The sequence below is a fragment of the Sphaeramia orbicularis genome, chromosome 4 (assembly GCF_902148855.1).
Source record: "Sphaeramia orbicularis chromosome 4, fSphaOr1.1, whole genome shotgun sequence".
NCBI classification, from domain to species: Eukaryota; Metazoa; Chordata; class Actinopteri; order Kurtiformes; family Apogonidae; genus Sphaeramia; species Sphaeramia orbicularis.
The window spans coordinates 18,674,019-18,700,594 of NC_043960.1; the positions used below are offsets into that span (position 1 = coordinate 18,674,019).

A 26,576-nucleotide genomic window follows, 5' to 3' on the forward strand; every position below is an offset into this window, starting at 1 on the left:
AGTATATCTTACCTTATTTTATCTTAAAAAGGGAATTAACATTTCCTGATGACAGATCTCTAATTGATATCTGTAACCGATAGAAAGAATGATAGAACTGGACCTTCTGTTGCTTTTGTTGCAGCTATTTGATCAAATTAGAGACTAAATGATACAGTATGTTGTTTTTCAGGGCTGATACAAAGAGATGGATAACTAATATTTGACCTGTACAGTTAAAAAAATGTAGATCTATAGATTTAGATTTTAGAACACTGCAACACAACCCCTTTAAGCTGTCTGTTCATTTTCACTGCAGTAAGTACAATTCAGGAATTTGTTTGAATGATATTTATTGTGAGTTTTCATATTGAACATAAAGTTGTAGTTGATAATAATGATTTTACTATCTGCTAGTAAATAAGTAATTCTTATGAGACTATAGTCTTGGCATAAGTGACAAATTTTGTTTTTGCAAACTTCACTAGCGTTTTTTTTTAAAAATATATTTTATGACGTGTCAATTATAGGCATTTTATCACATTTAATCACATTTACTCTAGGATTCTATTTGTGTCGTTACCAAAACATTTGGCTGCGACTGTGTATGTGTGATGTGGTCTATTCTGTGAGTTAGACGTAAATGCCAACAAGACTAATACTGTTATAAAAATAAAAATAATATTAATACAGAGTCCAATAATCAGTTGTATCCGATAATCAGTCTCTAGATCAGTAGTTCTTCATCTTTTTTGAAAAAACACCCCTTTACCTCATCATGAGCCTCCTGCCCCCCCAAAAATAATTTTGCGACGGGGGGTGGGAGGTGGAACTGTTGTACTGCTCCTCCTTGTCGCATCCATCCCCCCTCTGAAGGAAGTTGTCAAAGGGGAGGGCTGAGGGAGCTTATATAGGTAGCATAGTTTATATAGGTAGCATAAGTAGCACCCCCCTCATGACCGGGGGGGAAAAAGATGTTAAGATGGAAGATGGGGTGGGGGTCACAGAAATTTGCCATTGACGTAAAATGCTGCTTAATATTGATACTTACACAGACTAATGCCCCCTATTTCTGTCTCAGCGCCCCCCTCTCAGCTTTCTCATTCCAAATGCCCCCCGACGGTGTCCCAATGCCCCCTGGGGGGTGGTACCGCCTCCATTGAGAAACACTGCTCTAGATCCTACTGATGGAGAATCTTCTGTAATAGCAGATCTTTTGTTTGTCTGGCAATGCCTTGAATGCAGCATGAAGTGACTTAAGCTGAAAACTAACATTTGTACCTGAGTTCAGGAGTCTGGGGTCTGCATAGGGGTTTGTTTTTATCGCAGACTGTACGACAGTGTGTAAACCATGAGTAGGGCCTAATGCATCCTCCAACATGACCATCCTGCCCAGAGCTAAGTGCAGGTTTCTGGGTTTCATCCAGACTCCAGCCCCCCTTCAGCCTTTCCTCCACTGCCTCCTGCCCTCCACCTCCACTGTTACCCCCAGACCTGGAGAGGAAGCGCGGGGCTGGCACGCTGGCAGTGTGATTGTGTGTGCGCACACATGTGAGGGGGATTGAGGGATGAATGCCATGACTAGGTCGGAATGTTCCAGAGTGTTCCAGAATGTGCGGTCGGAAAGTCTGAGCGGGGAAAAGAGATGAGGAGTAACATGGGTGAGGGGAACAAGACCTTATTGACAGGGCTCGCTCTCTCACACATGAACACACACACACACTCATGTTGGCCCGCGCTTTGCCCAAAGCTCCTGATTCATGTGGATGCTACACCTAATGGTCCCAGGACTACAGCGTGAAGGTTTTAAGAGAGTAGTTTCCAACACTGTAAAACGGTTTGAGGTTATTTTTGACTTCCTGTGTCCATTTACGTGTCAAGGAGTCAAAAATATGAAGTTTTTCTTTCCACATGATCACCACACCAGCCAGGTTGAGCTAAAGAACTGTATGAAAATATCACAAAATAGATTTATTTAGTGAATTTCTGAACAGAAAGATGACAATGTATTCACACAGGTTGAAGAGAAAAGAATGCAACATTATATAGATTTTTTTAAAATGACCTTATGCTATCGTATTCTTATACTTTTGATGATTTATTCTGTTTTGATTGTTACATATATGTGCTGTTTTTGCATAATTTCATCTTAATTTGATAAACAACCCAAAACACTAAATATTCAGCTTTCAATTAGATGAAACATAGAAAAGCATCAAATTTGAGAAGCTGCAACTTGTAAAAATCTGACACATTCAACTGTAGTTGATTGTGAGGATATTTGCTGATTTAGTCTTGATCAGCTAATTAAATAGAAATTATTTGTCAAAGCACATCGTATTTGTTAAATTCTTTCAGCCAATCTTAAATGCGTTTTTCCTTTTTCTTTTCAGGATGGATCCTATCTGGCAGAGTTCCTCCTCGCTAAAGGATATGAGGTGAGAGAAATCACCTAAAAGGGGTTCAGCAGCATCAGTGCTCTGTCCTTTGGAACTAAAGATGTATTAAATAATGCAAATAATGCCCATGGACCTAATATTCCTCCAACATTAGCTGATAGAAAATTACCACCTCAGTTGGAAGAGACTGAACAAATCTGACCTGATTTGGGAGTAATTTTGTATTGGACTGAAAAACGGAATAATCTGTTTAATGGAAAAATACAAGGGTCTCATACCCATTTAACTGCTTAATCCAGTCATTTCTCTCTGTTCGGAGGAAATATATTCTTTTTGTCCAAGTTTCAAACAACTGTTTTACTGGAGATATTAACAGGTTTAAGGATTGTTCGAGTCATCAGTCTAACAAAGTGAAAAAATAAACATAGCACTACATGGTTCAGGTCCGTCTTTAGTTTTAACTGCATGTTTTTACTTGTGATTAAGTAGTTTGTTTCACTTTTTGTTAATATATATTTAGGTTTTATGAGGAAACCTTTGCTCCATGGACTCTTTCTAAAAAGCAGCTCAAGATGGTTTTTTAGGAAAGCTTTTGGTTGATGGATTTATCCTTTTTATCTACTTTATGAAATTATTCTTATGTTGTTTTATTGCACCCATTATATGTACAGCACTTTGTGATTTTTATCTGTATAAATAAGTCCTTTTGTTCTCACAGATCATGAACCAGTATTTTAACTCTGACACTGGAGGAGAACAAAATAGGCTGATTTTACCTGACATTTTATGACATGTTTTATGAAAAGGGTTATTTTTACTTTAATTTCATTTGGTTAAATTATCTTGTACTGATAGTTTTACTTTCAGTTTTAATGTAGTTAAAGCTGCAGGGGTTGATATTTTTTGGAGTCACTTGGCAAAAATTTCATAATTAGCCTACCTTATGAACATATATTGTAATTTAAGTGGTCTGTGAAGAAAGAAGATTTTGACCCACTACATTGGATTCAGTTTTTAGGTTGTAGAAAATGCACCAAGTGGGCAGACTTTGTGTCATTACAGGTGTTTTCAGATGTAAAGTGGGTTAAATACATGATCGACAGTTGTTACTGATGCTGATCTGAATCATTCAAATGTGATTGTGCTGCCCTCCAACGTGACTCGACACAGACTCTGGGACAAACGAGGTGTCCTCTCTTTGTGCAATAGTGTCTGGTTATGAATATTCATGTGTAGTTTTTTGATTTGGACCAGGAAGAGAGAGCTGTAGAAGCAAGCTTTGTCTTTATGTCCGTTGTTTCTTTCCACAGTTTCTGTTTGTGCAGCTTTAACTATAGTAATCAGGGTTCGTACGGGTGCTTGAAATCCTTGAAAAGGTTTGAATTTCAATGTTGTGTTTTCAAGGTCTGAAAAGTGCTGACATTTTAGTTTAAGTGCTTGAAAGTGCTTGCAATTATAATTCCGTTATATGATTTATTTATTTTTTATATAAAGCCTGCCATGTTAGATGCCAAGCCAAAGCTACTTGCAGAAAGGTGATACATTTTGAAAAATAAACATTTATGTCAAAAAGAAAATTATCAGGTGTTCTCAGGTCAACTCCAAGGAATCTTTTATCTTAATCTTCGGCTCGGTGTGAGCGTGCCTGAAGAATGCCAAGCGGCTTTCCTTTTTTTGGATAATATTTTGTGCTCTCTACATAATTTTAGATGTTTATAGCATAATACAATGTGCATCATTGTGATAAAAAGTGGAAAAAAAAATCATAAGTCTAAAAATTTGAAAATGACCCTTAAAAGTGCTGGAAAAGTGCTTGAATTTGACCTTGAAAAATGTGTATGAACCCTGAATAATCCAGATTGAATTACTTAAATTTCTGAGAAAACATAAAGAAATCTTTTTCTACAGTTCTAACTTTGGGTGATTGTAAAATTCTAGACTGATACATAACCAATATTAAAACAGAAAGTGGCTGATAGCCCATAGTAAACCCATAAAGACCCAAACACCCATCACTGACCAAAAGCATCTAATGATCTAAACTGTTTAATACCTGCTGATCCACTAATTCTACCAATATTTGAAAATAATCGGTGTAAAATGTAATTTGTCATCTTTTCATGGTCATCAAATATAACCCATTTGGACATTCAGAGGCTCTGTAGTTACCATGGAAACACTGTCATCTTCTACATCATTGATTCACCAGTAAAACCTGTAAAGTTTGATTAAATGACAGTGGATGGAAATGCTTGGTTTATGTTCAGTTAATGATATATTTACCTGAAAAAGTCACTTTGTCTTTCAGTTTTCTCTGTTTTCGATATAATAACCCTTAACATTTATCGGAGCTTTAATGAACATCTTCATAATCAGTAAATTAAATATTGGAAAATACCTGATTTAGATTGATAAAATGCAAAATACAGAGGATAATATTATAATAAATGGGGATAAATCACTTAAGAAAAGTTAGATTCATTTAGGAGTGGATACAAGAGTAGCACTGGGTCTTTATGGGTTAAAGCTAATCCCAATGTTTCTGCTTTCAGTTGTGTTTTTTGCCTTATTTATCTTCCCTCTTTGGGTAAATGAAATAAAGGATTCTTTTCTGATGAAATGCTTTTGGGCAGTTGAAGGGATATTGTCCATGTAAGTGCATCTATTCCAGCCACACACTGAGCGACATTCCCCTGATAAGCTCCATCAGTGTGTGAGAGCTCCACTGCGATACTGAGTCACACTCATACGTGCACTGACTCACGCCTCACCCTGATAAGACCCTTTATGTTGCTCCAAGCCGGTTCACCCCTGACCTTTTGGCCACCGGGTCAAACCATTAACAAGGAAATGACTGTTATTGTACAGCCATACGGCGCGGTGACCAAGTTTCACCTGCTGGTCAATGTGTTTTTAGGAGCACAAAAGTCAACACAGCCTGTCGATGGATGACGACGTTAACAAGCTACCGAGGCTGTACTTTCACACCTTTGAACGCCTATACGTATATAAGGCACACTTACACCGACACACACGTGTTTACCAGAGCTCATTGTGTTTTCCTGACAGTAGCCGCATGATTTCATTTCCCCCCAGATGTGTGACAGAAACACACACATAACACACTTTAATCCCAAGCTGCCTGTTCAGCTTCGCCATCTGCTGCCTGCCTCGGAGACAGCAGAGAGGAAGTGGCTGGGATTCAGGTTGTGGGATGCTGATGTTCAGGGGGGTCGGGAGGGGGGTGCCATGAAAGAAGAGTGCACAGGCAGGCAGGAAGTCCACAGTGAATAAAGGAAGTGAGGTCAGGGCACAGCGTCCTCCCGCTAATGGACTCCCCTTGGATCAGGTCCTGTTATCTTCCCTGAGCAGAGCTTCCTCACACACCTCCCCCAGAACACAGAGTACTGATCACAGACAGCAGGCTGGAGCCACGACACACAATAATATAGTTATATCCAAATACTGAATTGGTCCAGAGAGCTGGAGATGACACTCTAACAGAGTTAGCCACTGTCATATATCACTGAAATGTCCTGTTACATTTAAAGGGTCAATTCAGCGTTTTTAATGTGAACACTGCTAAAATCTCAATCTAACCAAGTGTATTTTTCTCATTCCTAGTCAAAATATCTCATCACACGTAAAATAGGACACAATCATCTAAAGAATTACTTTTCAGTGAGATGTAAAGAACTTATTTTGAGACAACAGATCTTGAAAATCTTATTTCAAGAAATCTTACCAAGATAATTTTCACTTGTTCCATTTGCAGATTTTTTGGCTTAATTCAAGCAAAAAGATCTGCCTGGTTTGGTGAATGAATGAATGAATGAATGAATGAATGACTGCCTGCTGTTCAGTAGACTGGGACAAATGCAAAAAGGCAGAGTCTGTTTAAGTGTACAGTACGTTCTGAATATTTTCATCACTTTTTACCCTGCTGTCAAACAGTAAGCTAAAGCCATCATATTAAAATATTCAAAGCCACAAGCCTCTTTTAATAAGAACAGTAATTTTACCTTGCAGAACACAGCACTTTCAGTCCTGGACTAAAGTTTTGGCAGACACACAAATTGACTCTTTGCATAAATGTGATTTATTTGCCAATAAAAGAATATTTTAAACAGGTAAAGTCCTTATAGTTGATCCTCAGTATACCTCAGAAACACATGGAAATTTAATGTAAATAACTTAGGCAGCAAAGGTTGCAAAAACAAAATTTGTATCACTGCCAACCTGTTTTTTTTAAATCACAACTGACTTTGATTTGTTAAACTTGTTCGGTTTCATGGCAACACAAAGTTGGACATGATGTTGTGTTACAATTGTTTACTACATAGACAAATACTTGCCCTGCTCTCTAAAGCAATAATGAAGAATTAATCGTCTATTTATTGATTTCACAGGATGTATTTATACACATTTATACACATTTTAAATAAATCTGTGGTTGAAAATTTAGTATAGAAAGAATACCTGTGAAGAAAATAAGGTTGAAATACTGTGGTATGGGTCACAACGCAATAATGTCCCATCAGAGAGCGAACTTTGATTGATTGCCATTCCAACATTTATCTCAATATAAAGTAGCTCCTTGTTTTTTATAATCCCTTATGGTCCAACTAAAGCAAAAATGAATTTAAAAGTAAAAATATGGGTCATTTAGCAACACTAATCTGTCAAATTGTCTCTAAAATGTCCTGTCAGAGAGATTTCGAATACTGTGTTTTGACCAGTATCATGAAGAATCTGGAGATAGCGTTTGTTACTGGAGGGTATTTTGTTACAGACATATCAAAACAGTTGTTACAGTGAATAGGTCTCCTTTTTTTATCTCACCGGCTGATAGGCCATGAACTATTGTGAAGGCACTGTGTCCAGCACTGTCTTAGTTGTCACTGTCGTTGTCGTCTTCATTAGCAATTTCTTCAACCACCTTCTCTGACGAAACTACTGCTCAGATCAGTTTCAAATTGTATATATGTAGCTTTCTTGGGACAATGTTTACATATTTTGTTCACAGTTTTGAGAAATGCAGATTTTTGAACTTTGGACAAGTTTTTGAAATGTTAAAAATTTGCCTTTACTTATAATGGAGCATATTTTGATGGCATATAACATGGAAATAGAGATATCAATATAGTTACTATCAAGCACTGATATGAAGTCACATATGGGTTTTGATTTAATTAATTGAGTTATCCTCCAGTAAAAGTACCACACACTTCTATTAGAAGATAGATCTCCTGCATCAAGACCAACAGACTCTAACATAGCGCCAGAACCTGAGAACCTCGTGGATTCAACCTGTTATTGATTCCTGATAGAATGTGCCGGGTAGCTACAGGGCCATTGGTCCTATTTATTCATGTGTGACATCTTCTTCTGTTCTTAGGTTCATGGTATTTTACGCCGCTCCAGCTCCTTCAACACTGGGCGCATCGAACATCTTTACCAGAACCCCCAGACACACACTGAAGGCAGTAAGTGTTTTATTATATCTGTTAGTTATTATAATAGATAAAACACAACACAAGACCCCATTCTTTGATTTCTACAGTGTTTTGCCTTTCCCACACGACAAGAAAGCACCTCATGATTATTCATAAACTGTTCTAAAGTCAAATATTTGGTTTGTTAGTTAACTTACTCCCTAGCTCTAGGCTCTTTCCTCCGATCAGCAAACCACATACCATCATGACACTGCCAAGTATAAGCACATGCAGTAAGAAAAGATGAATGAGAGGTTGTTACTTTGCCTTACAAAAGCTTCCTCAAGACTAAAACTGTCCCTTTTTAAATATGCAGGATCATATGATTCTTGATTTCACATGATGGTTACAGGACCACCAGAAAACAATGAACAAAGCAAAATAGCAGCTGTTTTTGTTCTCTACTGAGTTCTATCACAGAAAACCTCTCTAATATAGTAAATTTAGCAAAAAGGGATTCAATGAGTCTGTCTTTTTGTCAGATATGAAGCTGCATTATGGTGACCTGACCGACAGCACATGTCTGGTGAAGATCATCAACCAGGTGAAGCCGACGGAGATCTACAACCTGGGAGCGCAGAGTCATGTTAAGGTACAGAGATCCCACAAACACAGCATGAGGATTCACAGAGTAGATCTGAGCAACCGACAGACCACCTTTGTGATTTAAAAAAAAAAAAAAAAAAAAAAAAATCAAGATAAACATTCTCTGAAATTACTGCTCATGGGTTTGTTTTCAAGAGGAAGACAAAGGAGGAGTCTTTGATAATACGAACAGGCATTCCATCAGCATTACGATAATTACAAAGAATTTGAGATCATCAGTTAGACGCTGGAGCCAAAGAAAACGTGTGAATCTTTCAAAGTGAAACCGGTTTCTTTTTCATGACATAAATCACTTGCTCATGCCACAATGAACAAGGTTTCCAGTGAGGTTCATTTTATAATTTAAGTACGTTTTATTCTAATAGATGGAAAGTGGCCAACTTTTTAAGTCATACAGTAATCTGAACAAGTTGTCACAAGATACCGGGGTTTCTCACATCTAACTGTTTAATCTGCTTTATCACCGGCTGTGCAGTGCGCTCAGATACCATTTACTGTAAAGGTTTGCTATTTAAAATAATAATAATAATAACAATAATAATAATAATAATAATAATAATGTTTATGTTTATGCATTTGGCAGACGCTTTTTTCCAAAGCGACTTACAGGGGAAAAACACATAATAATAATAATAATAATAATAATAATAATAATAATAATAATAATAATAATGTTTATGTTTATGCATTTGGCAGACGCTTTTTTCCAAAGCGACTTACAGGGGAAAAAACACATAATAATAATAATAATAATAATAATAATAATAATAATAATAATAATAATAATAATAATAACACTACATCAGTTTTATATAGTGCTTTTCTAAGTACTCAAAGACCCTTAAAAAGTTCATATAATTTTCTTTCATTCATTTTTCAGATCTGTTGTTCAGATCTATTATTTATTATTTTTTTCCCCAACATGCCCAGTATCAGTGTCTTGTGTGAACTGGCCACCGTTCAGAACTGACCCACGTGTGCAAAAGAACAATAATAAAGAGGCCACACATACTATGCTGGTATTCGGAAGTAAACCACAGATGTCAACAACTGCAGCTTTATTTACATGTCGACGTGCTGTGGAATTCAGTAAATAGATAAATAGATGAGTCCTGACGTAGTTGTTTGTCACCCTAAATACTTCTTGTCCTACTCAGACCTGTATCTGGTGTAGGAGCATATATGGAAGTGGACTGAATCAGTTGAAAAGTTCAGGTTTCACTTGTTTTGTGCTCACATTGGTCGGGGAAAAACGACATGGAGCAAAAGAGAAAATCCCATTTCATCATTTTTACCCGCATTTTGAATGCATGTGGTGAAAACACTGAAAGTGAAGCAATGGAGGTAATTATAAAGAAATAAAACTGGTGATGTTACTCCTGTTTTTCTAAATGGTATGGGTGGATACTGTGAGTAAGCAATCATAATTTCTACTTAACCCATAAAGATCTAGTGTTACTTTTCTGGCTCTTTCCAAATACATTTTTCTCTATAATTACCCTTCCTTAAGTGATTTAGGACCATTTATTGTAAAATTATCTCCTGTATTTTTTTTTTTTTTAGTGCAAATCAGGTATTCTCCTTATTTCGATTCACTGATTATGTAGATGTTGATAAAATCTCAGATAAAAGTTGAGGGTTATTATATCAGAAACAGTGAAAACTGAAGACAGTGTGACTTTTTCAGTAAAACATATGCACAACTGAACATAATCCCAGTGTTTCCATCCACTGCCATTTTTACTGGTGAATCAATGTTGGAGAAGATGATGGTGTTTCCATGGTAACTACAGAGCCTCTGAACGTCATATCTGATGACCATGAAAAGATGACAAACTGTATTTTACACCAGTTATTTACATGGATTGATTGGATTAGTAGATCAACAGTTATTAAACAGTTTAGATCAGTAGATGGTTTAGGTTAAAGGTGGATGTTTGGGTCTTTTTGGGATAATTGACTTAGATACACAGAATGTATTTTCTTACACTGTGTTGAAATGTTAACTGCAGATTCACCACCTCCATTATTACCATTGTCAATAAAAATTTCAACATATGCACTCAACTTCACTAAGAGGTAACTCAATGAATTGGGTTGGTGCTTTATATTCTCATTATATCATTTTATTATGGTGAAATAGCTGCAACAACAGGGATTTTAACACCACTAACAGGTGACTATATAAACCGTATCATGACAGAAAGGTTTTTTCCAGCACATTTGACCTAATTTAAGTGTTTGTTGAGGAAATATATTACATCCCAGATCATTAAAATATCTAATACTATATACTATTGGTTTAAATGTACAGAAATGTAGCTAGTACTTTAACGCACTTTTTCACTAGCGTCATTCTGAAACTCACTGGATGGTCAGTTCTTGTAAAAGCATGTCCCAGTGCGTGTATGTGCACAGTGTTGCAGTGTTACCAGCAGATGATCTTAAGAAGGGACTTTCAGTTCTGGGAAGTGAACAGTTCATGTGTGGAGGATACTGGAGCTGATGGGACAGGAAGTCATGTTTTCTTGGATGGGTCAGTCCATGCCACAATGTCCCTTTTGTCTCGGAGCTCCGTAGCGATCCCAGGAGATCCCTCGGCGCCGCCCCCCTCCTCCTCCTCCTCCTCCTCCTGCCCCTCCACTCTGGGATCTGACACAGTCTCCAGGCAGCTCTGATCCTCCTTCACCACGGTGGTTTGGGTTGGATGTGGAGCCAGGGGCTTAGTCAGATCATAGATAATAATAAGACAATTTGTAAAGGGAACATGAGACAGTGCTTTTCAATAGCTTCACTATTTTCTTTATTGAATCAAAACACATTAAGATGAGAATTTTGCAGTTTGTTTTACCCAGTTTTACATTAGGAAAAAGTTTACTATCAGCTTCTAGCAAAATGTTTATGCACAAAATAAATTGGTAACAGTTTGACTGTTTATTATTAAGCATAAATACAGGGAGTCCCAAAAAAATTGACATCATTTGAGATGTCCATATTTGAGTGATTACATGGTCAGGAGAAATGATACTTAATAGGATTTATTTTGGACATAAAATATTTTATTCTACAAATTTCAAACGAAAAATTCTGAGGGATGGTAATTTTATAATGTTCCAAAGTTATTACAGATGTTCAATGTGTGCGCCGCTTGTGACACAGCACACATCAAGTTGGTAGTGTAGTCCCTTTGTCCGACACAAACAGCCTTCCTCTTGAAACTTCTTATGCCATGGCCAAATCTGCTTTCCTGTTTGCACTTGTTTACGAAATTTTCTAACAAATTCACGTTGCACATTCACACTTGACTGAGTTTGGGCGTACTTCAATACATAGAACGCCTTTTCTGTTGCATTAAACGGCATGTCTATTCCTGAAAGCAGAACAATAAAAATGATTACACTTTTTTGAGGAAAAAAGAGCAAACATGATGAAATGATATCGAATTTTCTGGGACACCCTGTACATTTGCACGGACTTTCTTGTATGGACATAATGAGCCAACAGAGAATCATTACCTTCTGTGTGGTCTCTGTGTGGAAGCAACAGGTGTGCTATAAAATACAAAAAAATACCTTAGAGATGGGTTAAAAAATCCCTAACAACTAGATATTCAGTTTAGTTCAGTTTATTTTGAATATGCAACAAAACATATTGAGTTTTGTTGCATGTTACATTTAGTGAATGTGAATTATTTGGAATGTACATTCACTAAATGTTGTGAAAATATTTTTGATGAATAAGGAATAATATCACTTTATTTAGCATGAATCCAGTCTTCATTGGTGTTTGGTTAAGTCATTCTGTTTCCAGTAAGTGTCCAGGGTTTTCTGGAGTCTCAAAACATGATGAAAGACTAGTTTTCTTCACCAAATCTACACTGTTGCCCAGAAAGTTGGAATAATTTTGCTTTCAGACACATTCCTCTATTCATTCCTATTTCTACACATCAGTAATCATCTTTGACCAGATGCAATGATTACATACTGAGCCTCAGTTACACGTTGTCTACCAAGAATAAATCACAGTGACACAGTCATTTCATGAGAAGAGATACATATATTTTATTCCAACTTGATGGACAACAGATCATTAATTCTCTAAGGATCAGGAGCCATGACAATGTAATATAATAGTGTTGATAATATGTCTATTTTTTCAGCTGTGATCCAGTTTTGTCACATAAATTTGGATTTCAGGCCCTGATGCTCTCAGAATTTTAACTTGACACAAATTGCAAGTTGCTCTCTCACTTTCCTGTGTTTTGGAGTCAATCATTTCCAAAATGAGAATACTGTGAGTACGCCGACCGTTAGCTCATGCATTTGTAGACGCTCTCATGTTCTTTGTGGTCGACCAGTATGGGTTTTTCAATGGCTAGAGCAGATTATTTAGAGAGCAGGGTGGCCAATGGTCCATGATAGATGGTAATCTATCTAACATATTTTTGTGTATGTAAAATAATAACAAACTAGACACAAAATTGCAGAACTTGAAGGAAGATTTATTAAGCACTCTTCTGTCTACAGTGTTTCCTTTTGCTTAAGTAAGTTTAGTCTGCAGCGCACTTATTGCAAATAATAAAAAAAAAAAATCCTCATTAGCGCCAACATTGTTTTACTGCAACCACACTGAGGTCGAGGGATCCTGAGATGGTCTGCTGCCTGTGATGCAGATGTATCTGTATTCGCTTTTTTATTACTGACCTCATGAATTAATGACAGGTTGATGCCATGCAAATATTTGACCAAAGTGGGGAAAAAAGGGCAAACTATTATGTTTCTGGTTCAGCACAAGCTCTGCCTGTGTGTCATAACTCATAGAATCCTGGGAAACAATAACATAACTAATCATGCAATTTATTTGTGCTGCAGCATTTCTACTGTGGGTTTAAAGTTAAATAAATACATATTTAAAATTCAGGAAAATGTGGATGACTGTCATTCTGATATTTGATGACTGAAGTATTGCATTTGGATATTTTTTTTAATCTATCAAATGGATATTCACTAAATGTTGCCAAAATATTGTTGATGAATAAGGAATAATATCCCTTTATTTAGCATGAGTATATTGGTATTTGGTTAAGACAGTCTGTTACCAATAAGTGTCAAGGATTTTCTGCAGTCTCAAACCATGAATCAAGACTAGTTTTCTTCATTAAATCTACACTGTTGCCCAGAAAGTTGGAATAATTCTGTTTTCAACCACATTCCTCTTTTTATTCCTATTTATACACTTCAGTAATCACCTTTGACCAAGTGCAATGATTGCATAATCCCAGTTGCACTTTATCTATCAAAAATAAATCACATTGTCACAATAATTTCATGAAATGAGGTAAATATAATTTCTTCCAACTGTCATATAGACAAACTCTAAAAATAATAATAAAGCAGTATTTGCAAGGTCACTAATATGCATTGCTTGTTAAAAATAAAAAATAAAATCATGAAGCAGTAGTTATAAGCAGTGATTAGAGAAACATATCCAGAGTGGATTCATTACCTCAAACAGGTTGCATTGTGAATATTTGTTCGTAATAAGGGACGCCAGAGGAAGCGAAGTACTAATCTCAGTTTTGTAATTTAGGTATTTTCCCAAATTTTCATACAGTTAACATTTTTAAATTAAATTAATTATTATTGAATGTTTCCCTTATCATGGTATAGTGAAGATCAAGTTTAAGGCTTGAGATGATTATTCAAAAAAACAAGATCAGTCTGATCATGAAGTCTTGTTATTGCTCCTATTACTTGGAATATTGGTGTCTGGGTAAAAATAACCCCTAAGTAAGAGAGAGGAAGGAACGTAGACTTAAAGATAAAGAGTAGAGAGTGGGAGAATGTGTGAGAAGGGAGGAGAAATGATGACTCCTCTCTCCACATCCTTTTGTGGTCAGAGGCCGTGACTCTGCTCCCACCTCCCACATGGAGGATCATCTTTGGGCCACACACACTCGGAGTGTCAGAAAATCCCTATACCTGTACGGAGCTCTCTTGTGTTTATTTGTTTCTACACCAATAAACCCAACTCGGGTAGCTCTTGACCACATGCTGCCCTGCTCAGAACAGCTGAGCCCACTGGATTACTGGCAGCAGTGGTGTGGAGCAATTTCCAGTCTGTCCCGCCACAGAGGAAAAGATCACTCACACCGGCGGCTACTCAGCATCTCCCCCTTCCTTCCCACCAGCTCTTTCCTCACCGCTGCGTCTTACAGGGAATCCCTTCTCAGGCTATCTTGTTCATCAGACTCACCCAGGGAGCCTGAGCTGTAGTATTGGTTTGAGATGGAGTGTCTGTGTGGGTGCTGGTTTCCGCTGTAGAAAGTCATCGCAGAACAGAGTGAAGGTTATTTTCTGGTGCTGCTGGGGTGGAGGTGGACGGGGAATAGTGGACGGACACCAGAGCCAGCTGCAGTATCAAAAGAGCAGCACGCAAACAAAACAGAGGGGATATTTAGTCTTTTCTTTGACCGTAAGAGCAGAGGAGTTAATCACTATGATCTTTGTGCTAGACTTCATTCCCTGAAGCAATATTCCAGTGATGTTTTCATAACCCTCAGGAAAGATGCCAAAACTAGAGAATAAGGCTCTGAAAAGGAGCATTTTCCCTATTAATGCTCTGGGCTGTTGTCTTTTATGCTGTTCCAGATTAACCTGACTAATGCTAGATCATGGTAACACAGTGGTAGTCAAAATTTTTCATTTATTTGTCAGTCTTGTGAACATGTTTTCTCCAGAACTCCATGAGGAAACGTCACTTGGTTGACACACATTTGCTGGGATACAAGGATGATGTCATTAGTTTTTGGTTGTTAAAGCATTGACGTCTACATGTCCTGGTCAGAAAAAGTCCCCAGCTGGTTTTAACTCTGCAAATATTTAGAGGCTTCTATTGAATAAGAATTGTGGTAATTATTATGTTTCAGCTACATCAGGTTATTTAACCCTAACTAATACATGGAGTAGCTCCTCATTTCTTAAACAATCATTGGTTTGCTAAAGAGCATAAAGACTGGACAATCCCATGATTTATCAGCCTCAAACTGTGAAAGAGTGATTCAGGAGCCTGAAACTTCATTTTCCAGTCCAGACCTGAACCCCATCGCATCCCATACTTCTGGATGTGATGGAGATGACTTCATGAAACCGGTCCAACTTTTCTATCATAGTGATATTTTGCTTTTGTAAATGGAATTATGCATTTTGAAGCATTTCCCTGTGGTCTACATAAACTGTAAATGCTATGCTTGGGTCTGAATTCTTCATTAATTCAACTCCACAGGTCCATCTCCAACCCTATTTCTGAGTAATGGCACCAGAAAGATCATTTAGAGCACTGGCCCTTTAAATGCAAATGAGCCACTTCACACCCCATCCCCTCCAGGTTGTTGCCCATGCTTCTCTGTCCCGTTCAGCCACTTGTGTTTATTAATAAAACCAACAACTGAACATTTTAGGTAATCGGCTCAAAGTTTGGACAGATTTTCAATATGGACTACAACCACTGCTGCTGATGAACAATTATGTCGTACTTGGAGAAATGTTCGTTGGAAGTCTTGACATTATATGTGCAAATGTTGTGGTGTAACTAGTTATGGACGCAACAAATTGAGAAGGAATTAAAACTGGTTGTAGAAATCCACTTGATTTTTGCCGGAATGAATATAAAGATAGCTTTGCAGCACCTGCAGGGTTCAAATTCAAACCTTTTGAAAAATTAGGGTCCAAACACACAAATAAATGTACCAAAGACTAATAAAAGTGGGTTAAGCAAAATATACTTCTTTAAAGTCTGGATGGAAATAAATGTTGTTACATTTATTGTGACAAATCGAAGGGTGGTCCAATGAAATACGGACTGTGGGGCTGTGTATCTTTGATGAAGTGTAGCTGAAGTTGCTACATGGTCACATGGGCTTAAACAATCAAGCGCATGCTCATGATATCATGGTGTAACATGGTGCCCAACACTATTAATAGGTAATTTATAGTGTTGGGCAATCTGGATAAAAGATCATTGGAAGATTTTTTGAGATAGAGTCATGATCCACTCTGACACACAATTTTCTCTTCTCTCTTTTTTTTCTAAATCAATCCAGCTGCTTTTTAGCACCTGGTTAAACTCCAAAAAGCAGTTACACAGTCAATACCCGGTAAAAATAGAGTGAACAAAATAATGGAAAAACAACCCCAACGCTGCAAACAACAATAAAACCCAAAAAACGACAAAGAAAACGGTGAAAAAAAAGCCCAAACGGTCTATTTTTATAGTGAGTCGGTCTCACTGCTCTGTGCTTTGGGGTTGGACTGAGCATGCTCAGAGGTCTATGGAAAGCACAAGGTCTGTTCTGTCAGCACCCTTTAAAATTTTTCGTATTGAACAAATGGTTGAAATTTTAGGAATATTTAAAATAAATCATACATTCAGAAGGCTCACTACAGACACATCAGGAGTTAAAGCCTCATCCAGGATAATAACTGCCAGGAACATTTGAGTGGCAGCTGTAGGGGTCAGGAGTCATGACAATGTAATATTGCAGACAATGAATGTTATAGTCTGTGGGTTCAGTGACTAAAAGTTAGTTTTATATTACCTTTATATAGTCGGTGAAAAAGTTTTGGTAAGAAGTGCTATAAATGCATATGACACCTGGTGTATTTCAAAGTCTTTGTTCTTAATACGTAACAATAAAATGTAAAAACAGTGGAAAAACAGTAGCTATAAATTATGAATTGAGTGGTAATAAAAGCTGAAAAGGTTGGAAACAGCTCTTGTATAATATAGCTGCATGAACCACAAACGTGAATAGGGAAGTGCTCCCAGTAATCGCTTCTGCATCTGAAGGTTCAACACCATCGCATTGTGTTCTTCCAGTGAAGCGCTTCGCAGGGAAACCGTGAACAAAACCCCTCGACGTTGCTCTCTGTGCGAGTTTTCCCACCTGCAGCTGTCACAGCAGACACACGGGGAGAGACGGGCTGAATTATTAACACACACTCGTTCATGACAGTAAAAATGACATGACCAGGAGAGGAGAAGGTGGAAAAAGTTTTTTTTTTTTGGGGGGGTGATGTGAGTGTATGAACTGTAGCAGCAGGAGGAGGTTTCCATTTCATTGTTTCTGAAGGCTTTTGAAGACAAAAGTGCAGATTTCATTCAGGAGACAGACTTCCTTAATCTATATCCTTCATTATCCGTATCCGAATTCCACCTCAGAAAGACTTATCATCATCTCATTATCTTCTTACAACTCGCTCTCTTGCTGCTACCCTTTGGTCTCTCCCTCATCCGGGTTTGCAGAAGCTCCCACGCCAGAGACACACACAGGATTTAGCACGCCTGTTTCCCCACAAAGCCCTGCTCTGTTTGCTTGGCGTGTTGATGCGTTTATAGGCCTAAAGCAGCCATAGCGAAGCCTGCCAGCAGTTTACTCTCATACACAGCCTGTAATCCCACCACTTAATACAGTTTGTGGACACGTTATGCAATACTTGTGCTTGGTTGGTAATGTTGTTTTGACTCCCTGTGTGTGTCATCCAGTGGTGTATGATGTGTGGGTAGAGAGTGGTGGCACTGTGTTCAGCCCTACAGTTTCCTGTTGTATCAACCCTGTCCATAGTCGCTTTTCCATCGATCCTCAAATTGCGTGAATATAACATAAAAATAAAAATGTACCCAATAGAAAAATTACAATTTTGCCAAAACTCAAATTTATCGATGTTCGTACCCTGGCAAGAGGTTGTTTTTTTGGGCGTAGCACAAATGGTATATCCTCTTGAGAACCATCAATGCATTTTTGTCCTCTGTAGGGGACAGAAGTTAGACAGTTTTACTTAAAAAAAAAAAAAAAGAAAAAAAAGCTGTACATTGCAAAGGACATTCCATTAAAAAAGTAAATAAATAAAAATAACTTTAAAAATTGTATCTGAAAAAACTGTTGCATTATGCAGTTTCCAATCAAGACAATTGTTTTTTGTAAAAAAAAGCTAAAATTTTCACTTTCCTGGGTCTCAGGAGGATATCACACAAAACTGCAATGGAAAGACCTTTTTCTGCAACTAGAGTCACGTGAATTTAAAAAAAAAAAAAAGGATTTCAATGGATATGACAACAAGTGAAGAAGAAGAGTTTTAAAAGAAACATGGCGGTATGTGTGGACACACCAGGAAATCGAATAATTTTTTAATTTAGTACGGGATCGAGGGGTAATATATAATAATATAATGAATATATCTGTAAATCAACACGATATTTACGTTCGTCGCTATGTTTATGGAATGACTTCTCGTGTCATCTCGCAATCATAAATAAACAAATCATCACATTTGTGATTTAATGGAAAAAAACAACATTACGCACTTCTGTTTTTTCGACACTTAGTAAATACCGGTAAAGTTTTGCGCATGTGTCCAATGGAAAAGTGACCACTGTTGAAGTTGTCATTTTATGCGAAACACTTAACAGTTGTGTTTTGAAAAGCAAAAAGCTGATTTTTACTAAAGTGTAAATCTAAATTTTGTGATCACATTTTTTTCAGATAAACAGCAGTCTAGGGCTCACAGATGTTGATTAGAAATTAGTCTGTTCATTATTTTTGACAATTGACAAAAATAGCAAAGTGCTCATTTTAACAGCAATGCAGACCTAAAATTGATCTATGCTACTGTAGTTAGAGAAATGTTATGCTATAGTTGATAGCTAAACTCACTGAATTGACAAAAGCTGCTGTTAAATTATTTTGTGTATAAATGTACATTCTATGTCATGCCTGTAAAGAGCAAAAAACATCAACACAGACGCATATTTAAAATTTTGCTCATACAGCAATGTCGAAATAGTCAGATTAAATATATGTACGGTTATGTGCAGAAGTTTTAGGCATAATATTGAGCATAATATCAATTTATCAGTCTCTTTATTAAAGTACAACAAGAAAATGGAGGGAAATATTGGGTTCAGCATTAAAAAAATCACAGAAAATATAAATATATGGCCTCTACAGGAAGCAGTCAGTATTTAGTGTGATCTTTGTTCACAGGAAAAAGTAGTTCAGACAATAAGAAATACTAAACATGTGTTGAATGAAACCTGGTGTTAAACACTGTATTAGCTCAGTAAATCTCATGTCTACGCAGAAGAATTCATGACATATTCAGTTCAAAAGAAGGTCGCAATAAATACTAGATACTTCAGTCAGTTTTTTTCTGACATAATTGCTTTTAATACTGTTCTATATATCAGTTGTACCTTATTATAGACTGAGAAATGCGTATGTACATTATATCCTTATATCACGATACTCTTGCTAAAACAAGACTTTGGCACAGTTCTGTATCTAAACTGAATATTGGTAAAGCAGATTAAGACAGATGTGCTGTTAATACCACTTTTTTGCTGCAAACTTCCATTAACTCGAGGGTCTGTTTTCCCTTATCTGTTTATGCAGTATTTGTCTGTAAATCGGAATTTAAAGCTGATATTTCAATAATTTGATGTTTGATGAGTTTAGCATCTTTTCACCCCTGATGAGGTTGCGTCCCAAATTGTAATTTCTCATAAAACAGTTTTTTTGTGTGTTATTGCTTATTTAATGCAACATATGACCATAACCCCAAAGATACTCACTTTACTTTCAGATGACAAAGGGAAACTTCAAATCATCACATTTAAACAATGAAAATTTAGTATTTGTGCTTCAAAATTTACAAAGTTCTAAACTTGTTGTGGAAGTTTTTCAATTTACTGATGAAATAATCCAGGAATCAATGTTCCTGTATTGATTATGTTATTTTAATTATTTATATACCCATTGGATTGCACTCAAATGTATAACCAGGAGAATGAAGGTTATGCTGGTTTTCTTGAGTTACAAAACATCTGAAAGCACTTTTGGCTTTCAACAGTCAGTGAAGTCTCTATTCTTTAGAAGTTTACTTACAGTCATGGAAAAAATTATTAGACCACCCTTGTTTTCTTCAATTTCTAGTTCATTTTAATGCCTGGTACAACTTAAGGTACATTTGTTTGGACAAATATAATGATAACAACAAAAATAGCTCATAAGAGTTTAATTTCAGAGCTGATATCTAGCCATTTTCCATGTTTTCTTGATAATAACCAAAATCACTTCAGTTCTTACATCAATAGCTGTGGCATTGTACTGCCAAAAACAGTGCTTTTAGGAATTCTATGTTTTCTTTTCTGTCTGTTTTAGTCACATGATACACACAGGAGTTAGTACTTGATTGCATAACCATTGTTTCTGATGACTTTTGATGGTCTAGTAATTTTTTTCCTTGACTGTAGATACAGAGATTTGAACAGTCTTTGAACAGCACAGATTTTGTAATAGATACTTCATATTAAGAAAATATTGTAAATGCTAGTTTTCCCTTCTCCAAAAGGTAAATCATTAAATAAATTTTTTTTTAAAAATTGTCTTAAAAATTGTGCAACACCGCTTTTCCCTGTTTTGTGTAAAGATGCAGTTTTTGGCAGGGCATCTTCTTTGCTCTGGATGTTCAAAAGCACATGAAACTATCTCAAACATCCTCAGACCAAGAATTTTCCATTTTTCTTGAATATTTCTGAGGAAACCAGGGTGTCTCTGGAGGACGCTGATCATTTTATAAACCCCTCTGTGAATGATGAGCGGTCTCGTCTTCTTAACAGCCCATTGGCCCCGTTTACTCACTCTCTGATTGGTGTTTACATTTCTTCCGTCCAATCAGCCCTCGGTGGCACGCTCTCCACATGGTGTGTGTATCCCCCCTCGCCTTGAACCAGATTAGCACATTCCCAACTAAAATGTGTGTTTTCTCTCTCGTGGGACTCATTAGCTGCGTGTGTGTGCGTGTGCGGTTGGTGTGTATTTAAGGTGCCATGTTTTCCATTGTTTTAAAATTGCCTTTCACGCTCAGAATCTTTGTGGTTTGAGCCAAATGGAGATGCACTGTAATCTCTGAGCCCACATTTTCTCATGCATCCCATCCAGCCTATTGAATGAGCAGAAACAGGGCTGTGTTGCGTTGGTGGCCTGGCAGTTGGCGGTCAGAATCATTCCCCGAGCAGGCTGATCCGTATTTTGAAAGGTTAGGCTTCATATAAGGCAGTCTGCTTGGCCTAACTGGGTTGAAAGTGAACTTTAGTTTAAGAATAGACTGTTCTGTGCCAAAAGAAACAAGTCTGCACTTTCCTCGTTCAGAGTCAGGGAATGTTTTGTGGTTGTGCTTCGTGGGTCACATTTGTTGCTCCACTCATGAGTCAGTTCTTTTTCTGTTTTCCAGCAAGGTTGTAACACATGGAAACATGCAGTTTGGGAATGGTGAGGGGGGGTGGGGGGTGGGGTGGGGGGGCTTTTTGAGGTTTTTTAAGTAAATACACTGAGTCAATAAATAGTATCACAAAGCTAAATATGATTGCATCTAAGTCGGTATCTTAAATCAAACCCCCAAATATTCCAAATCAAATGTCTTCATCTTCTGACGTACAGAAGCCAAAACAAACTGTGCAGATGTAGTTTCACTGATGAGTCATAGATGGCAGCAGTGAGCCACAGTGGACAGAGCTCAGGTATCAGAACAGTCAGGTGTAGGAACTAAACTGGGGTCAGATGTACAGGAATTCAGCGTTATCTGAAGATTTACATATATAATAGAAAACATTAACATTGAAATAACAATATCATCAGGTAATTCATTCATACATAAATAGACCAGCCAGCTGTTTTATTAATAGAAAATGCTGATGGAGTTCTGTCATTTCTCTGTGAAGTTAAAGCTTTGCAGTTGCTTTATTGAAAGCAGTACTCTGTTTTGTTTTTTGTTTTTTGTCTTACTTTTACTTTATTCCTTAATATATGAATTGTAAAAGTAAAATGGTCCCTGTCATTCTTTTACTACTATATATTATGCCTTTTGATTCATATTAGTGCTGCATTAATGCGTGTGTTGCTGTGCATGATTAATATTGTGTCCATTTTAACTGATGTATAAACTGTTGGAAGTTTAATGTACAGTGAATGTATTATATGTTAGAAGGTCTTGATGCCCTGTAATAACCGCTTTCTAAAAAGTCAACATTTTTATCAGTTTTCAGCTTTTTTGCAATGCATTTTCCAACTAATCCAATGCTGTTTTTAATTCTTTAGGAGGTCAAGAAATTTAAGCTCATCCCTAAAAGTAAATGTATCCTTCAGTTTATCACAAATGTTAAAAATAATCTTAGTTGGAGATGCTTAAAAGTTGGAGGAGAGGTGTCAAGATATATTAGAAATACTCAATAAAATACAAATACTGCGAAACAGTGCCAAAGTAAAAGTACTTAGCCACATTGCAGTACATATTAACACAACAGATGAAACAGAACATTTTTTAAGCATTTCATTAGTAAATGATTATCATTTAGCAAAAACATTAACTTTTTGATGGCTTCGGCAGTAAAAAAAAAAAAAAGGTGGGTAATCTGCCTTTCCTCGTGTTACATCATTACTCACTGAAACTCTTTGATTTGTGGATTGTTTATTTTACAAAATAAGGTCTCTGAAGACGCCAACTTGTTCTCAGGGAATTTCTGATGAGTAATTTCACTTCATTTTCATTAATTAAAGTCACAAATTTGATGTATTGCTGATAATAATACAGTTTTTTTGCAACCATGTTTATCTTAGACACATCTCTCCAAGAAAAACTATGCAACACATTTTTGTTCTTGAAGCTGTCAATCATCAGAGGATGAGATCTATTTTAATCTCTGAAATATTTAGAGTAGCTGTTCTGTGGTTTTATGTTGAAAACCTAAATGAGGAGCCGGATCAAGACAAGGCCCTCTGCAGGACACTGTGTCATACTGCAGCTCTCCAGGTACATTGATTTCATTATTTTTTTCAGCTGCTGTTTTTAGGTCAGCTCAGCTTCTCTCATCTTTTTTCTGTCAAGTTAGAGGAAATAAAAGGAAAAAAATATGATATTAGAGTAGAAAAAGATTGGAGAGCGCAGGATAACGCAGGGAAAGTGATCAAAAAGTGGCATAACTTTGACCCTAAGGAAACTATGAACCACATTAAATGGAATTGTTGGATTTCAGTGGTATCACTGTTTTTCTCATCTACCGCATCATCCCTCGGTCTTGTCCTCCTCTAAACTATTCCTTCTCTTTCTCTCACTGCATACCTTTTATTCTATTTTTACCTTTGTGATGAGTGACTGACAGTAGCCCGTAGCATTTCTGTTGATACGAAACTTACCACAAACACACACACAGCAAAGCCTTAGGCTTAATTAGTTTGAGGGTAGGTAGTAAGAGACCAGAGCTAAGGTGGGAAAACGGTAACTAGGGATTACACTAAATATTTATCAAACTCATTAATCTTCCAAACTGTTGCTATGTCCTCCAGCGAAACATTCAGCAATAATAATGAGTTTCATGCAAATACACAATGATCTGTAATGATTTATCTGGAAGTCTGTTAGCTATATGAACAGTAAATATGTCAGGGTTAAAGAGGTCACAGACCAGTATACTGCATTTGTAAGTTTTTATATTAGAAATGTATTGCTGCATTTTGTGGTACTTGGCTCATAACTCTAAACATAGTGTCATCTAAATCAGCAAAATAAAATAAAGATATATACAAAAATGTAATAAGTGGATGAACATGAATAAGTAATATACCGTATGGACTAAATTTTATGTTTACCAAATTAATCTCTTCAGTATTTTAACATGTGAAACTGTCTTGTAACATGCATTTGGACTTGAAGTTTAAAGTTTATTTCAAACATAAGTAGAAACAAAATACAAAGGTGAAAGAAAGGCAAAGAGAAACCATAAATTTGTTTTATTTAGATAGATACCTCCAAAAGATTAATGTTTTCAAATGAAGATACCAAATCTAGTCAGTATTTAAGTCAAGTGTTAATGAGCTTCATTTATCTGTGCTAGCCCTGGTTAAAGGTTCAGTGTGTGATATTTAGTGACACGTATTGGTGAAATTGCAGATTGCAACCGAAAAACACTGATTTGTTTTTTTTTTTTTTTAGTTAAGGATGTGGTCTATACTTAAATAAGTGACTGTAATGAACATTAATGGTGGATGGCACCTGATATAAAATAGGTAAAAAAAAAAGAATAGGACATCGGTCTGGAGCTGCTGTGGAAACATGGTGGACTGAATGGTCACCTGCTTAGTTGATTATGAACTGTATTAATTAATGTTTTAATGTTGGCTGATACACAAAGCAGAGCAGTTCATGAAGAAGAGCCATATATAACCACTGAACACTGGAACAGAAATAAAAATTGCATTCAACTACAGTGGCCAGATTTGACTCAGCTTCAATATATGGCTGAAGTGTAGGGTCAGTGGAAGCGTCAGAGTACTAATGAAAGCTCAAATTATGGGACATGATTTGAAAATAGCAAAGAAATGCAACTTTTCTGTTTCATGAAGCTGTTTTTAATCAGAGAATTGTCATAATAATGCAGATTTGGAAAAAAAAAAACTGCGATAAGTTCCAGCAATTGTGATGAGTTGATAATAATTGTGACAGGCCTACTGAAAGTTGTTGAAGACCTCTTGATGACTTACACAGCCTGTGTTTGTATTAGAGGCGATTATGTTACTAAACCTTCTGAAGTGTTACTTAGACAACATTCCACTGCAGGAAGTCAAATATTGCAATCATAATGATGAGAAGAAGGCAGACCAATGTAACCCTTTAAAGAAAATGGAGGTGTAGTAAAAGTGTTATTTTCTTTGATGAAGATATTCTCTGCAGCTCTTTTTATAGCCCGTCACTATATGATTTGGTTTTGATATTGACATTGTGGCTTTACTGTTTACCTGCGCTGCTTCAGCCGCAGCTTTAATATCGAGGTAGCTGCATGCAAAAGTGTCATATCTACTCTCTGCATTATAAGTTATGTGCTATTTCATAAAACAGGCTGTGGTGTTTCTTGTAAATGGAGAGTCAAATCATCACACCTGTGACTAAAATACCTGTGTGAATCTTACACAGTTTACACAATGAACACAAACACACTGCTCAGTTGACACAGAGATTTGTCTGTATGGGTAGTTTTCTCTAGCGTGCACACATAGCAGTGTTTACTCAGCCTTTTTATTATGTGTACAAAGGGATTTCTGTGTGCAGACTCGCCGACTACATACGTATCTATAAGTAGAAAGGCTTAGCAGAGATGAACAAAAGATATGGGCGTTTATTCGGATGGTTTCGAGTTGTTTGGCCTAACGATTGATGTGCACAGACTTTATTATTGTGCCATTAGCAAAACTCCTCACAGTATCTTCTTCTGTTGTCATCGGTGCAGCCTCTTATTCACACTGTATCCCCAAACACCCACGCTGGCTGTGACACACAGTGAAGAGATGCAGCCTCACTCAATCCTTCCATAAGTGACATAAGCTCATTACTCACAGTAAACATCGGTCGCTAATCTGTTAACACACGTCCCGATGGCTGCTGCCCACTCTGCTGTGTGTGCACACGCCCTCATAGATACAACACACACACTAACACTTCCTCTGCTAATGGTGTGTTTGTGTAATTCTGCAGTTTGTTTGGAATTTTTCCTTCAACTGCGGCCTGTAGTCGGATCCCGCCTGTACACAAGTCAGAGGCTATCAAAGAAAATGATGATGCTAGAGTCTAATTAGTGATGGGGAAAAAAAGGCAGGGCCCGAAAAAAAAAAGGCGGCATAATTGTTATTTCACAACGTGTAAATTCCCTTTTACGAATGTCACAATCTGTAATTGTTCCAAAAGACACTGTTCCCTTTATTATTTTGGCTGAGGGCGCGTGTGGGTGTTCTCTACGGCCTCCCATACGAACATGTGTCTGTTGGGTAATTTGAGGATTGCACTCTATTTACAAAAGCCTGCTGTAATGAGCGATGATCTCACTTGTTTGGATCATATCGTGGAATGATGATCGGCGAACGAAAACATGTTGAGGAGAGGTAGAGTTTGGACGAAGAGATGAGAAGTGGATGAGTTACGACATATGACACTAATCTCAATGAGTGTAATTGTTTTAGTTTTTCGCTGACTTTATTAAGGTGTTGTCATACAGT

The 26,576-nt window shown here is 36.9% G+C and overlaps 1 protein-coding gene across 1 annotated transcript in view; it reads left to right on the forward strand.

Moving 5' to 3' along the window:
* Nucleotides 1–26,576, forward strand: part of gmds (GDP-mannose 4,6-dehydratase) — a 247,147-nt gene that overhangs the window by 11,658 nt on the left and 208,913 nt on the right. Inside the window, exons 2-4 of the mRNA XM_030132937.1 lie at nt 2,373–2,417; nt 7,777–7,864; nt 8,356–8,465. Of these exons, the coding sequence (XP_029988797.1) occupies nt 2,373–2,417; nt 7,777–7,864; nt 8,356–8,465 (243 nt within the window). The remainder of the gene's footprint in view (nt 1–2,372; nt 2,418–7,776; nt 7,865–8,355; nt 8,466–26,576) is intronic.